The 13,396-nt window shown below is 41.0% G+C and overlaps 2 protein-coding genes across 2 annotated transcripts in view; one reads left to right on the top strand and one right to left on the bottom strand.

Moving 5' to 3' along the window:
- Nucleotides 1-5,580, bottom strand: part of LOC6525466 — a 41,046-nt gene extending 35,466 nt beyond the window's left edge. Inside the window, exon 1 of the mRNA XM_039372630.2 lies at nt 4,982-5,580. Coding sequence (XP_039228564.1) covers nt 4,982-5,069 — 88 coding nt within the window. The 5' untranslated portion in view covers nt 5,070-5,580. The remainder of the gene's footprint in view (nt 1-4,981) is intronic.
- Nucleotides 5,581-9,357: 3,777 nt separating this feature from the next.
- Nucleotides 9,358-12,910, top strand: LOC6525461 (facilitated trehalose transporter Tret1). The gene is made up of 3 exons (XM_002101260.3): nt 9,358-10,209; nt 10,387-10,890; nt 11,846-12,910. Exons 1-3 carry the CDS (start codon nt 9,930-9,932, stop codon nt 12,646-12,648), a joined length of 1,587 nt encoding a protein of 528 aa, XP_002101296.1. The 5' UTR covers nt 9,358-9,929; the 3' UTR covers nt 12,649-12,910.
- Nucleotides 12,911-13,396: the final 486 nt, after the last annotated feature.

The following is a 13,396-nucleotide window of genomic DNA, read 5'->3' as shown; positions in this document are numbered from 1 at the left end:
ACCAAAGGGATCGCATCGGAAATTGTTTTAATACGCGTTTTATTTCATTTACTGCTTGTAAACTGTCACAAATGGCAACGCAACAAAAATAAATAAAAAACTCAGTCGCAGTTTGTGGGCGTGGCGGCACATAAATTGTTATTTCCTCGCTCGCGGCAAAACAGAAAAAAAAATCGAGAAAAAACAAACACAAAAGATATAAAAGATATGATGAAATTGTACGCAGAGTACAGAATAATTGTGAGCTGGTGGAAAAGGTGGAATTTTCGCGTTAACTTTTCAACTTATTTGTATCTGTATCTAAAATGGAAAGAGCACTTGGCCAAAGCTCAAAGGACTTGAATATCGCTATAACGCTATCTACAGGGTATCAGCGAGTCGCCCAAGTCTGTCACTCGCAAGGGGATAAGCTGGTATTACATTTGAAATGCCCCAAAACGACAAACAAAGTGGAAGCTCTTTGCGAGAAGTTAAGCCGTCTTGGAAATGTCGCCAGATTTGTTAGGTAAATTCAAATAAATACAAAATGTCATGTCTACACATATTCGAGGCAGCGTATAGCCAAAATGATCAATTCGAATAATGTATTAAGCCAGAAGTCACTTGAACTGCAAACATTCAATCACACTTTTAGCCATCATTTCATATGAGAAGTTTTTAAGTGAGTATTTCAGTTAGAACTATAAAGTATACATAATATATAAATCTATTGTGATATTCTGCTGGCTGGGAAACGGCGGTCCTTAAACAAAATAAAGATTACAAAATAAAGATTACAAAATAAAGACGACACATTTCATATGCGCGTCCTTGGTTAAAAGGAAAAATGGAAGCGTTTCACTGGTTGGTTGGGTGGTTTGGGTGGTTGGGTGGTTTGGTGGTTGGGTGGTTCGGTGGTTGGGTGGTTCGGTGGTTGGGTGGTTCGGTGGTTGGGTGGTTCGGTGGTTGGGACATGTCGACCACAGCAGTTGACAAATTTGGAAAAATTGCAACAGCGACAGCAGCCAGATGCTGCTGCCTTAAGGCAAAACAAAAAAATATATACAAAAAAAAAAAGAGAACAACACACAATTGAATATATATATATATATGTGTATAAATTTATATATGTGCAAGTAATAATGTGGCAAATTGTTGACGCTGCTGATGAAGATGCCTCCGCGCACGATTCTCTTTTATAAGCTGCCTTGGTCGAGGAAAATTGTCAAATATAAGTGCTATAAAAATAGGGAAAATTGTGCAAAATAGAGCAAAGCAGGAAGAAATAAAGCATTTTATAAAAATAAACGAATTTTCATGTAACTAGCTATAAACAAATTAAACAGAAATTTACATACTCTCTTTTTCCCTACCACTTTTTGTTTTCCAACACATATAATTTTCAAGCCCAGCTGTCTGATTAAGCCCCTTTTAAGGGTATTCAATATTCACCTCACATTTCTCTTTTTTTTCGCATTGTTTATTCCCACAACAAAGTTATTGTGCGCCGTCCAATGTTTGTAAACATTTTCCGCCTTTTCTCCCATCAATCGCACTTTTCCCCCTCTTTCACAGATAATTTTTCATTTCTAATTTTTCATTTTTCCTCGCCAGCTGAAAATTAATTCGTATTGCGGTTAGGGAATGCCAACTCTGAATACTTTAAGCAATACGAGTGGAAAAGTTTTTAGGGGCTAAAAGTGCACGAGAACATTATTTAGTTTTCGACTTCAAGTTGTGCAAAAACGAATTGCTCTTTTATGATCTTTAGTTAATGTTTGAAAACTAAAACAAGTTTTTAAAACACAAAACCCAAAAAAGCATCGAATTTTAATGAGTTATCCAAAGTTGATGCACTTTTAGATGCCCCAGGATATCTGCATTGTGAAAACTTCCAAACTGAGCACATTCCGCCATTCTCATCACAACTCATTGCACTTTAATGATCAAGGATCACTACGAGTTCTGCCACGCCCACTTTCCTTTAGTTTTTTTTTTCCATCATTAAGTCGTGACAGGCGTTATCTCAGTTCCACCTGCGTGAAAACGTTTTTATGTCATTTTTCTTGTTGGCCATGAAAACCGCAGAACATTTGCCAGGATTACGATTTGCAGCAAAGCACACGGCGAGTCCTTTATGAATGTCTTCGAATTACTCACTTTGCCGTTGACACCCTTCATTAGGCCACGCCCAGTCGGAGAACTTTCTCCCGCCCACTTTAGCCCATCCTCAAGTGCAGCTAAAAATATTCCTTTTAATGTGTAAAGCCAAAGGCAGCTTATATAATTGTTGGCAAAAAGAGAGGGGGAGCATGGATGGATGGAGTAATTGTTGCAAGGTTGAGAGCTTTCGCTGACGCAATAAGGACGCAGGACCTTTTTAACCCTTTTTACTTGAGCTGCACATTGCAAGCGTTACCACACAGATTTCGAAAGCGAAAGTATGTGCAACAATTACTGCATTATGAGTTATGAGTTTCTTTGATAGCTATATTGATCTGTTCACGACAAGTGCCTGCTGTTTTAAATAAAATAGTGTTCTAGAGTTTCTTTGGCTTTGAAAGAATGTTAGCATTAGCCTTTCGAGTGCTATGTCATATTGATGAATCATTGTTTGCAGCTAAGCTAGTAACTGGTTACTGGTGCCTACTGGCGTTCGTGTTGCCCCTTTTTGTTGCAGGTTCAGGCACTGCCGCTGACAGTTAAATGGAGTGTCACCGCCGCCGTCTAATCAGCTGCAAACGCAAACATGAGGTGAGTTTAGGAGGGGGTAGAAATGGGCAGATTAGTGTCGCCATATTGCGTCGAACTGAATTTGCGGTGTGTCTATGTCTATGTCTGTGTCTGTATCTGTATCTGTAGCTGTATCTGTATCCTGTGGCAGTGGCAGTGGCACGTCCGTAAGCCAGTTAAGACAGGTACCGAGCCCATGGGGCAGTTCATAGCCGCAGTAAGCGCGCCAGGTGGGCTGTAACCAATCCGTCAATGCACTCAAAGAAAAAAAGACAAAACAAAAGGGTTAATTCGATGCTGAAAACTCTTGCAATCCCAGGAAACGATATAAAACCCATAATCTGCTTATATAGCCACCCAAGCTGAAACAATTTATATATATTACACATAGACCCCGAAATTTTCTCACAGTGCTGCCCCAAAACGCCTGAAGCGAAGTCTGCCTGTTGTCTAGTATCGGTTTTGGGTTCAGATGCCTTAATTTTCATTGTGGCACGCTTAGGCCAGAGTGATGAGATTTCTTAACTGCGATTTTAGCCTATTTTTGGACTGCCAAGACAAGGGATGCTGATGTAGATGCTGCTACTGCTGATGCTGATGAGGATGAGGATGGGGTGAACCTGTCCCCGGGTTAAATCCCATCCCGGATAGACCCGACTGAAGTTGCGACTGGGGGAATCAGCTGGCTGGCAGTGAAATGGGAAACCTTTTCGGACAGAACGCCTTGAGCCTCCAGAGAATTATATGGCAAACTGATTAGATTTTGTGGATAATCAATGCGAGAATTTCCCACACAAAATAGACAAAAATTTTAGCGCTCGGCAATTTCCGCTATTAAAAAGCAATAAGCGGCAATTATTAAGTGCTTTGCTAATTGAAAGTTCCAAAGGCTCATGGCTCATAATGTTGTTTAGATTGTTTGGCCATCAAGTGTTGTAATCGGCCTAAACAGTTTTATGGCTTTAGTTGGGCAACAATTAAGGGCCACTTTTCAGGCACTTTAGTCTTTAATAATATACATATTTCGATGTGCATTCCTCTTGACCAAAGTGGCATCACAGACTTTTGGGCAATCAAAAGTCAACTTATAATTTGAACGTGGGATAATTGAAATTGCCTGCGAGGCTGGACAAAGTTGCATTCTGGATTTTCTTCTCTTTTCAATCTGCTGGGATTAGTTTAGTTGGCCACATTCTTTTCGTGTTGCACTTTTTCATGGCTGCAACTCGGTGGCAAGATGGTGAGATGGGAAGGTGGGGAAAAATGCTGTGGCAACAGTTTTCCAAGTATTCTGTGATAATAATAAAGTTTTCCTTTGGCTGCTGCTGCTTGATGTTCACTTTGCACATTAACGCAAACGCTGCACAGTGAGCAAAATGCATATAAATACAGGTCGAAATAAAATTGGTGAGCAAGATGCATATTATTATAAAAAGAAAATGACATTAGAAACTTAGGGAAAAAACACAAATAGAAAAATAACAAAAATGTTAAAATACCTATGGAAAAATCATCGAAAATGTGATTAAAATGTACCTTTCATGGTATTAATAGTTTTTTATAGATCTTTGTACCACTGTGCGCTGGGTGGGGCGGCAAAAAAAGGGCGTGGCAAGTACGCCCCTGAGATGGAGAGCAGCTCGCGTTTTAATTTCATTAAGTACCGTTATGGCCCGTGCCGCAAGTGGAATGCAATGGGAGCAGGTCCATAAATTACGCATACGCCGCGTTGGCCAGCATTTTATTTTTTTCCCTTTTTTTTTTTGGTTTTTTTTTTGTGGCGCCCCCTCAGGGGAAATGCAATTGCACGAACAAGAAGTGGCGGCTCACAGCTAATGGGCTACTTTAGCTGTGTTAATTACAAAGCGTTTAAGCAATAACATTCACATTTTGTGGCTGCGAATAGTGATAAGTTTTGAATGGGCTTTCCATTTTGTATTCTATTTCCGAGAACTTGTATTGTATCCACGGTTTATGGGACTTGCATCGTGTAAACAAATGCAGATGCAGAGATCAAATGCAGAAACGCAGATGGATTTTCCCCCCCAAAATAATTGCCACGAACTCTGTGAGATATTTTCGAGCAATGAAATAATAATTTCAGCACTAAGCGTGTTTTTCTGCCAGCGGTAATTTAAGTTGAAAAACATGCCTCTTTTTGGCAGTAGAATGGGGCACAGTGGCATTGTGGCACTGGGGGCACTGGGGGCACTGGGGACATTGGGGCATTGGTACTAAGGACTAAGGACATTGGGGACTTAGGACTCACCTCTGCTGAACAGGATGAGGTGCAGGAGGCACTCCAGGGCGGCGCCGTGGGATTTGTGCCTGTATTGGCGCTTGTTGCTCGCTGCCATTTGAGCTTCGATTTACATGTTCGTCGGATCGCCGGCTTTTTCTCTTGCACCTCTTTGTTTTTCCTCGCTTTTCCTTGTTTTTCCTTGTTTTTCCTTGTTTTCCCTTCGATTCCTTTGTTTCCTTCTTTTTGTTTTGCCGGCCTGGTCGCAAAGTAAGAACTGCTACTTCTGGTGAATTATTCAGCCCGATGCCGCTGCACTTGTCCCATGAATATTGCAAGTGCGCCCTACAATTAGCCACACACTCGCAGGCAAAGTTACATCGACGACTATAATTATTTCGGTAAGCACACACACACACACACGCACGCACACACACTAAAGTACCCTCTACAAAGAAGCCTTCTAACAGACACTTGAAAAAAAAAAAATGTCAAATAATTGATGCAATTTAACGTTGACAAAAATGCGCGCCAAAAAATTCGCTCGCGCTTTTGGGGGGAGCAGCTAAATGGGGGCGGGGCAGTCGCACGTGCGCTTTCGTCAAGCGTCAGAAACCAACTGAACCAAACTCGCAATGCTGGGAAAAGTCCCGTTTGAATTGGCCAACAGCAGATAACAGCAACAGCGGCTGTTAGCATTTCGTATTATGGCCTTAACCGTTAAATCGAACTCATTGTGACGCATTACAAAAAATAAATATTTTAATGCTGCCATTAATAATTATGTCCATAATTAAGTCAAATATCTTTGCATAGTGACCAGGTTATTACTTCGTGCATATAGTTCTATAAGCCACTACAATTTATTTTCTCATTCTTATTGGTTTTGATTTATTAAAAGGTCAGAACAGCAACATTTGACTGTTAACCCAACGTAACAGAGAAATGTGCAGCGAGCGGATAATGTTAAGCTTTTAATGCCTCTGTTTCCTGCTAATTCGTTCAATGAGCCAAAATTCATTCGTTTCAAATGCGTAAGGAAAACGAAATGTCACATAACATATTAAAATAATATTGTTAACATAAATATATGAAAACTTTGAATTTCACTGAAACCATAAAGAGATCATTTGTATTTTTTGTTTATGCTGATGATTGAACCATTAACGATTAGTTTAAGCGTAACGTACTTCAAATTTTATAAAACTATTTTTAGCAGTGTGGCAGCACTGATTTTTCAACTGATAACAGCACTGTTAATAGTCCGTTGGCAGCACCAAACGATAGCAGTAATCGATATCTTCAAGTTTGGCGCGCTCGAATGCTGTTAACAGAATTCAAAAATGCTACTGATAAAATTTCGTTTGAATGTGCTTATTGTTTCATAAGTAATGTTATTCTTTTAAGCAGTTAGACATATTTTATTCATTTCAGATATAATTTATTACACAAAGTTTGTAGGAATTTTTCTAATATGCTGTATATTCGAAATATGTTGATTGCAGCCATATACATAAATATTAAATTAAGTTCTGTAGCTAAGAATAAAGACGTTGGCTAAAGTAAATTTCAGTTGCCAGGCGGGCACGGCGACTTTAGAGTTATGCTGACGTAGAAACAGTCCTCAGATAACCAGTTTTGATCAGTATACAGTGGTATTTCGTTGATTGATTCCTGAACAACTACTCAGCGGAAATATGACTACAATCATTAGTCATTTGGTTGTGTGTGCTATATGTAAGTGCTTACATGCGTAAGCAAATATTGCATTAAACAAATATAGTTTAATAAATAAATAGTTTAATAAAGTTCCAAGCACACAGTAAATCAGTTTCTCGGGTATTGAAGTACAAAGTACGCAGAATTACCTTGAGAATTTCGTTGCTGGAGGCTATCGGTCAAATGGGTATTTCCCCTCTACGTAGCGCCATTATCCGATTTAGGAATATACATATATACATATATGTATTATCTGGTCTGGGACTCTTATCTGATGCACACTGTATATGTTTCTTTAAAGGTGTTTTTGGGGCAGGCAATCTCACGTTTTCGTTGTTACTGTTTTATCAGCCGTCTGGCAAGGCATTTACATATACATATATACAATCGAACGATTTAGTGTGTTTGCGTCTTGTTTTCGTTATTTTTGTTTCTTTTTTTTTTATTTCGACTTTTGCCGAGACATCGGCGAGTAATTGATGCAGAATTACAAGCTGAAACTGATTGATTGAGTTGGGCAGGGAGCAAAAAAAAAAAAACCACAAAATGGGGAATGCCCTCGGTGAAAGGTGGCACTTAGCAGGAAACCAGAAATTTGCCTACGGCCATCATAAATCAGATTTAATTTAAATTATCTGCTCACTGCCTGCCGGCCATAAATAACCAAATCGTTTCACTTGGCCAGGCAACAGTCAACAGGCAACAGTTTTTTTTATTGTTTGTGTTCCCAAAACCCAGGGCCTTTGGCTAAATTGCTTGATTTACCTAAATATTAAGCCATAAATATTTGAACTTGTCCAATTGGCCCGCAATCAGCATTTAAATATTTGCCGACATTATCGCGATAATGATTTCACCTGCTTTGTTGTGGCCATAAAAACAGTTGCCACATTTTGTGGGCCTGCGATTTTGTTAATTAAAATAGCCGAGTAGTCGAGTAGCTGGGCATTATTCATTATTCATTATTCAAAACGATCTGGCCGCGTGGCAGCGGCGTGCATCGAACTATTGATAAGTCCGGGGGTCCAAAAAGCGACCGCAAAAAGTTGGAAGCTATTTTAGAAGGTAGAAGGTAGAAGGTAGCAAGAGCGCCGGGTATTAGGTATTAACATTCCGCTCGATATCGCATAATTTATGCACCTCTTCCGCAGCAAAGGTGGCAAGGAAACCAGAGACAGGTGTACAGCTGAATGAATGGAGAGTGCTGATAAGCTGCTCTCTCTCTCTCTCTCTCTCTTGCGCTCTCTCTCTCTCTCTCTCTCTCTCTGTGTGTCGTTTTGGCCATTGGCTTTTGGCTTTTGGCCAACTGCAGCCGCAGTATTCGCAGCGATTGCGATGATTACGAGTGCGATGTGCTTCGTAAACGGAGCAAAACAAGAAAACAGAAATTTCATTAACGAAACATTTGTGTTTACCTTATTAACATACCCTAACGCAGCAAAGAGTCCACCTTAATGTGCATGCAACTTGTTTTTTCTTAATATAATATAATACTTTGTTTTCATAACAATGTGCCCTTAGTCAGAAAGAAGTTTGTAATGTAATACGCTTACGTAAATAAGCATGATGCATAGGATATCGTTAGGCAAAACAAATTGGATATCAAACAATTTTAATAGTTTTGGAACCTAAGTAAATTTAAAGTGCATACAGTAAGCGAGCAATAATTTAGAGTAAATACAGTAGCTGAACATTAATTTAAAGTATATAGAGTAGAAAGTATATAAAGTATATAGAACATCAATTTAAAGTATATACAGTAAGTGGACAAAAATTTAAAGTGCATACAATAACTGAACATAAATTGAAAGTACATTCAATAACTGAACATCAATTGAAAGTAGATTCAATAACTGAACAAAAATTGAAAGTACATTCAATAACCGAACATAAATGGAAAGTACATTCAATAACTGAACATAAATTGAAAGGACATTCATTAAGAGTACATTCAATAACTGAACATAAATTTAAAGTAAATTCAATAACTGAATATAAATTGAAAGTACATTCCATAACCGATCATCTGCAGTGCTGATTTGGCAACGTAATACTTAGTCTTCCTTAGTCTTATCTAAGGGAACAACGAGTTGATATCAAAAGTCCCCCGATTCCGCAAAAGTGCGAAACGTGATTGGCTATTTTGATCGGATTAGTGGAGTCATAAATGAGCAAATGGAATTGTTTACGCTTTAAATCCCTCGCATGCTGCGGGGAATTCTCAAAAACAGGGTATTTCGCTGGCTAACTAATGACAAATTTTGGCTCTTCATTTCGGATTTTTTTCTATATCACCATATATATATATATATTACCCCGCTCCCCGTTAACCTTTTCTTGCGTTGTGCCAATGTCAAGTTCGTTGCCAATGTCGTTTGATTCGGAGAGCAAAACGCGAGAGAGAGATACAGAGACATAGATAGTGGGAATTCCGCCGGGGTGCGGGGGGCATCAGTGGGGTGCGATGAGGCGGTGGTGTGAGGAGGGGTCAGCGAGGGTGTCGCCGGATCGATTAGACAGCTAATTGCGTTCAAAACGCCGCTCACAGCGGTGGTGGTGGCGTATACGTAATCACCGAATTCGCCTAATCGCGTATACGCCGCGTGCTCGCGTATTAAATGCAAACAATAATTTTTTAATTTGCAAATTATGGGGCACAGAAAGCTCTGAAAGCCAACAGTCAACAGCCAACAGCATAGCATCCATTTCAGTCGCCCAGCGAACGTCGAACGCAGCGGACGTGTTTTATATTTATTTGCTGTTGCCACCAAAAAACTAAGACAAAAACAAAAACAAAACGAATATAAAACGAATGTGGCAAATATTAAGGAATGGATTTTTGGCGAATTTGGTAAACGTTGTGCGGCGAGCATGGACAGCACAAAACTCTCGGCCATTCGAAACTGATAAGTGCAACTTGTGAAATTGATACTGGAGCGTGAGCCCTTGATTGAAATGCGCGGAAGTTTCCACTTGTCGAACAGTCGGAGCTATCAGAGCCACAGGCCCAGCCAAACCCACAGGTGCCCCACTAGTCGACGACGTCGCCACCGCAGCTAATTGTGAGCCATTAATTGATTGCCAGCGAACCGGGCACCATCGGCTCCACCGCCGCCGTCGACCAGACACGCCCCCTTTTCTTTTTTTTTTTTCTGTGTCTATTCTCCAAAAAGGCATCCCCCATTCCCCCCCTCCTACAAAAGGGCAATAAAACTATATAAAAAGAGAGAGAGAGAGAGCAGCTAAACTCACACGCAAAATGAAGGGCCAGCAGGAGGAGCAGCTGGTGCCGCCGCCAGCCTACAGACCCACAGTCGTCGCCAAGGACAACGGAGCTCCGAAGGACGCCAAGGCGAAGGACGCCAAACCGCTTGGCGAGGGACGCCTGGCGGTGCTGCGACAGGAGCTGATGGTCTTCCTGGGCAACAGCGGTGTCCTCGGCTCCGGAATGGTGGTCAGCATGCCGGCGGTCACTCTCAACCAGCTGCACGACGAGACGCAGCCCTTTTGGCTCAACAAGGACGAATCGAGTTGGTTTGGTAAGTAGTTAACAAACTTACTTGTTCAAACCATTCAAAAGCAATCTCCCTAAGATAAAGAAATGATCTACATAAAATGTCACCCATCAAATTAGTTAGCCATCAAAACACTCTAGGATCCTGGAATACTTAGACAACAAATGCACTAACCTTTCATTCATTTGTCCACGTGCTCAGCCTCCATCCAGAACATGGCGTGTCCCTTGGGCGGACTGCTGGTCAGCTACTTTCTGGACAGGATTGGCCGCAAGCACACCATACTGCTGACGAATGTGATAGGACTGATTGGCTGGATCCTGTTGGTGACCAGTTTCATGCACTCCGAACGCGATATGATCTACTATCAGATGCTGGTGGGTCGTTGCTTTGGCGGCATCATGATCGGCATGTTCGTCTCGCCAGTGGGCGTCTACTCGGCGGAGATTAGTTTACCCAAGATACGTGGTCGCCTCATCCTGGGCACCTCACTGGGCCTGGCCAGTGGCATACTGCTGATGTACTGCCTCGGCTACTTCATACGTCACAACATCCAGCTGATCTTCGCCATCAGCTGCTGCTACCAACTGGCGGCCACGCTGCTCGTCTTCCCCATGCCGGAGTCACCCAGCTGGCTGCTCACCCGCGGCCAGGAGGAGCGGGCCAGGAAGTCACTTCGATACTTCCGTGGACTGCCCAAAAAAGGTGAGTCCTTAATAAATAGATAGATAACTAGATAAGCGTTACTAGAGAGTTAGCAGGAAATATCGTTTGCTATGGAAGATCTAATTGAATACACTTAATCGCTGACTCATACAATACAAAATAATCACACAATCTGGACAGCAATTTGCGACTATTAGTGAGTTAAATGAAGTGAGTGGGTGGCTGAATAGTTCGACTTTATAGAGCTAATGTCAACATTGACCTTTATGACATGCCAAGTGAAAAATGAGTTGCTAGCATTTCATGCGAAATGTTTTAATGGGACCTTTGGGTTCTATCAGCAAAATGATAGTCAGCCAGGCAATGATGGTAATTATATTCAAAAATGAAATTGGCTTCAACGTAATTATCTGAGTAGCAATCAAAGCCTTGGTTTACACTGCTGATTTATTTGAAATTTAATCTATTATGTTTTTATATGCAGATTAATTCGAGATTCTAACAATTATGTTTCTAAATGCTGTTTAATTTGAGATTCAATAACTTAAGTTTCTATATGCAGATTAATTTGATATGTGATAACTTTTTTGATATATTTGCTGCTTCATTTGAGAATTGATCAATTATGTTTCTAAATTCTGAATATTTTGGGATTTTATCAATTATGGGTCTATTGCTGATAAATTTAAGATTTTATCTATTATGTTTCAATATGCAGATTAATTCGAGGTTCTAACAATTATGTTTCTAAATGCTGATTCATTTGAGATTCTAACAATTATGTTTCTAAATGCTGATTTTTTGAGATACGATCTTTAATGTTTCTAAATGCTGTTTAATTTGAGATTATATCACTTAAGTTTCTAAATGCTGTTTAATTTGAAATTCGATCAATTATGTTCTATATTAAGTTCCTTATGCCTACCTTAAGCATTGCCTTGCTTTTTGTACTCTTTTTACTCACATTTTGAATACACTTCCAATCACATTTCAGAGGTGGACTACGTGCCGGAGTTCGAGGCGGAGCTGGCGCACATGAAGGAGCTGGCGGAGCTGAGCAACACCACCGCCGCCGCCGAGTCCCTCAGCCAGATGATCCATCGTCCGGAGGTGTACAAGCCCGTCCTGATGATGACCACCTTCTTTGGCTTCCAGCAGGCGTGCGGCGTGGTGGTGATCATCGTCTATGCGGTGCAGATTGCCCAGCAGGCGGGCGTTACCATCGATCCCGTTCTGGTGGCCGTAATGCTGGGCGTGGCCCGGATAATCACCACCCTCTTCATGGGCGGCATCTTTGAGAAGTGGGGCCGCAAGCCGTCGGGAATATTCTCGGCCACCGGAATGGGCGTATGCATGCTGCTCCTGGCTGGAGGCAATTGGTTTCCAGAGACACTGGGCACCTGGCACTGGCTACCGGTGGCTTGTATTGTCGCCCACATTGTGTTCTCCACGATGGGCATGCTGACGCTGCCCTTCTTCATGATCTCCGAGGTATTCCCGCAGCGGGCGAGAGGCAGTGCGTCCGGCATAGCCATCTTTTTCGGCATGATACTGGCCTTCATAATGCTGAAGATATATCCGAATATGGAGGCCGTATTGGGCACAGCCAATCTGTTTGCCTTCTATGCGGGCATATCCTTCCTGGCGGCGGCCTTCATCGGCACCTTTGTCCCGGAGACGAGGGGCAGGACACTCGAGGAGCTGGAGGAGCGTTGGCAGACGGGCAAGTTCACACGCCGCCTCACCATCGTCAATCTGAAGGATGTGGAGCTGCACGAAGTGTTCCTCAAGAAGTAGGAAGGCATCAGGAATTTTCTAAGTTAAGCTAAAAGATACGAGAAAGTAAAGTAATCAGTTCCAATTGACATGACATTCAATGCAAATGAAATGTTATATGTTATGAAAATAATAGAAATGTGCATGTGGAACACGCATTTCCATTTAGAAATCGTGTCGGGTTTTTCAATCTGTGATGTGTTAAGTACTTAGCCTTGGCAGCCATGGAATGCGGCAATTTGATAATCAATAAAAACCATTTTACCAAGTAAACAAAACTCAATTCAAGTGCAGTGCGTATTGTATTCTGTCAACTATATACACATATTTTTATTGTATTTTTTTTTTGTTTTTTTGAGATTGATTTTTAACTCAACGCCTTGTATTATTATTAATAAAAAGGAGAGTAACTACGAAATGCATAAGAACTTAAATGAAATACTTCCTATTAATTCCGGTCTGTAGCGGTAATTGTTTTTCACTCGGAAAAGCCTCGAATGATCGGAAATTGTGATGCTGATAGGGGGAAAATAAATCAGCAAAATGAATTTGCAATTGAAGCGTCTGAAAGAGATAACGCATTTGAAATGCATGTACATTGAAAACGTCTGTTTTGAATGAAAACTGTTTAATAAATCACTTTAAAGACTTAAAAACTTCAAATGAGATCAAGGCTACAAATGTACAAATAACCTTGGAAAAGAGTACACTTCCAAGGTGACTTCATTGCCCCTTATCCAACACAAACTGTGGATTCCCTCGGAGCAGT

The sequence above is a fragment of the Drosophila yakuba genome, chromosome X (assembly GCF_016746365.2).
Source record: "Drosophila yakuba strain Tai18E2 chromosome X, Prin_Dyak_Tai18E2_2.1, whole genome shotgun sequence".
NCBI lineage: Eukaryota > Metazoa > Arthropoda > Insecta > Diptera > Drosophilidae > Drosophila > Drosophila yakuba.
Note: the sequence above shows the minus strand (reverse complement) of the source record. Positions and strands in the feature narration are given on the sequence as shown.

Excerpts from the sequence above, each read along its gene's own strand:
- LOC6525461 (XM_002101260.3), top strand. The coding sequence starts at position 9,930 with ATGAAGGGCCAGCAGGAGGAGCAGCTGGTGCCGCCGCCAGCCTACAGA. Across the intron at positions 10,210-10,386 it reads GGACGAATCGAGTTGGTTTG|CCTCCATCCAGAACATGGCG; the intron begins GTAAGTAGTTAA and ends CCACGTGCTCAG. Across the intron at positions 10,891-11,845 it reads CCGTGGACTGCCCAAAAAAG|AGGTGGACTACGTGCCGGAG; the intron begins GTGAGTCCTTAA and ends ATCACATTTCAG.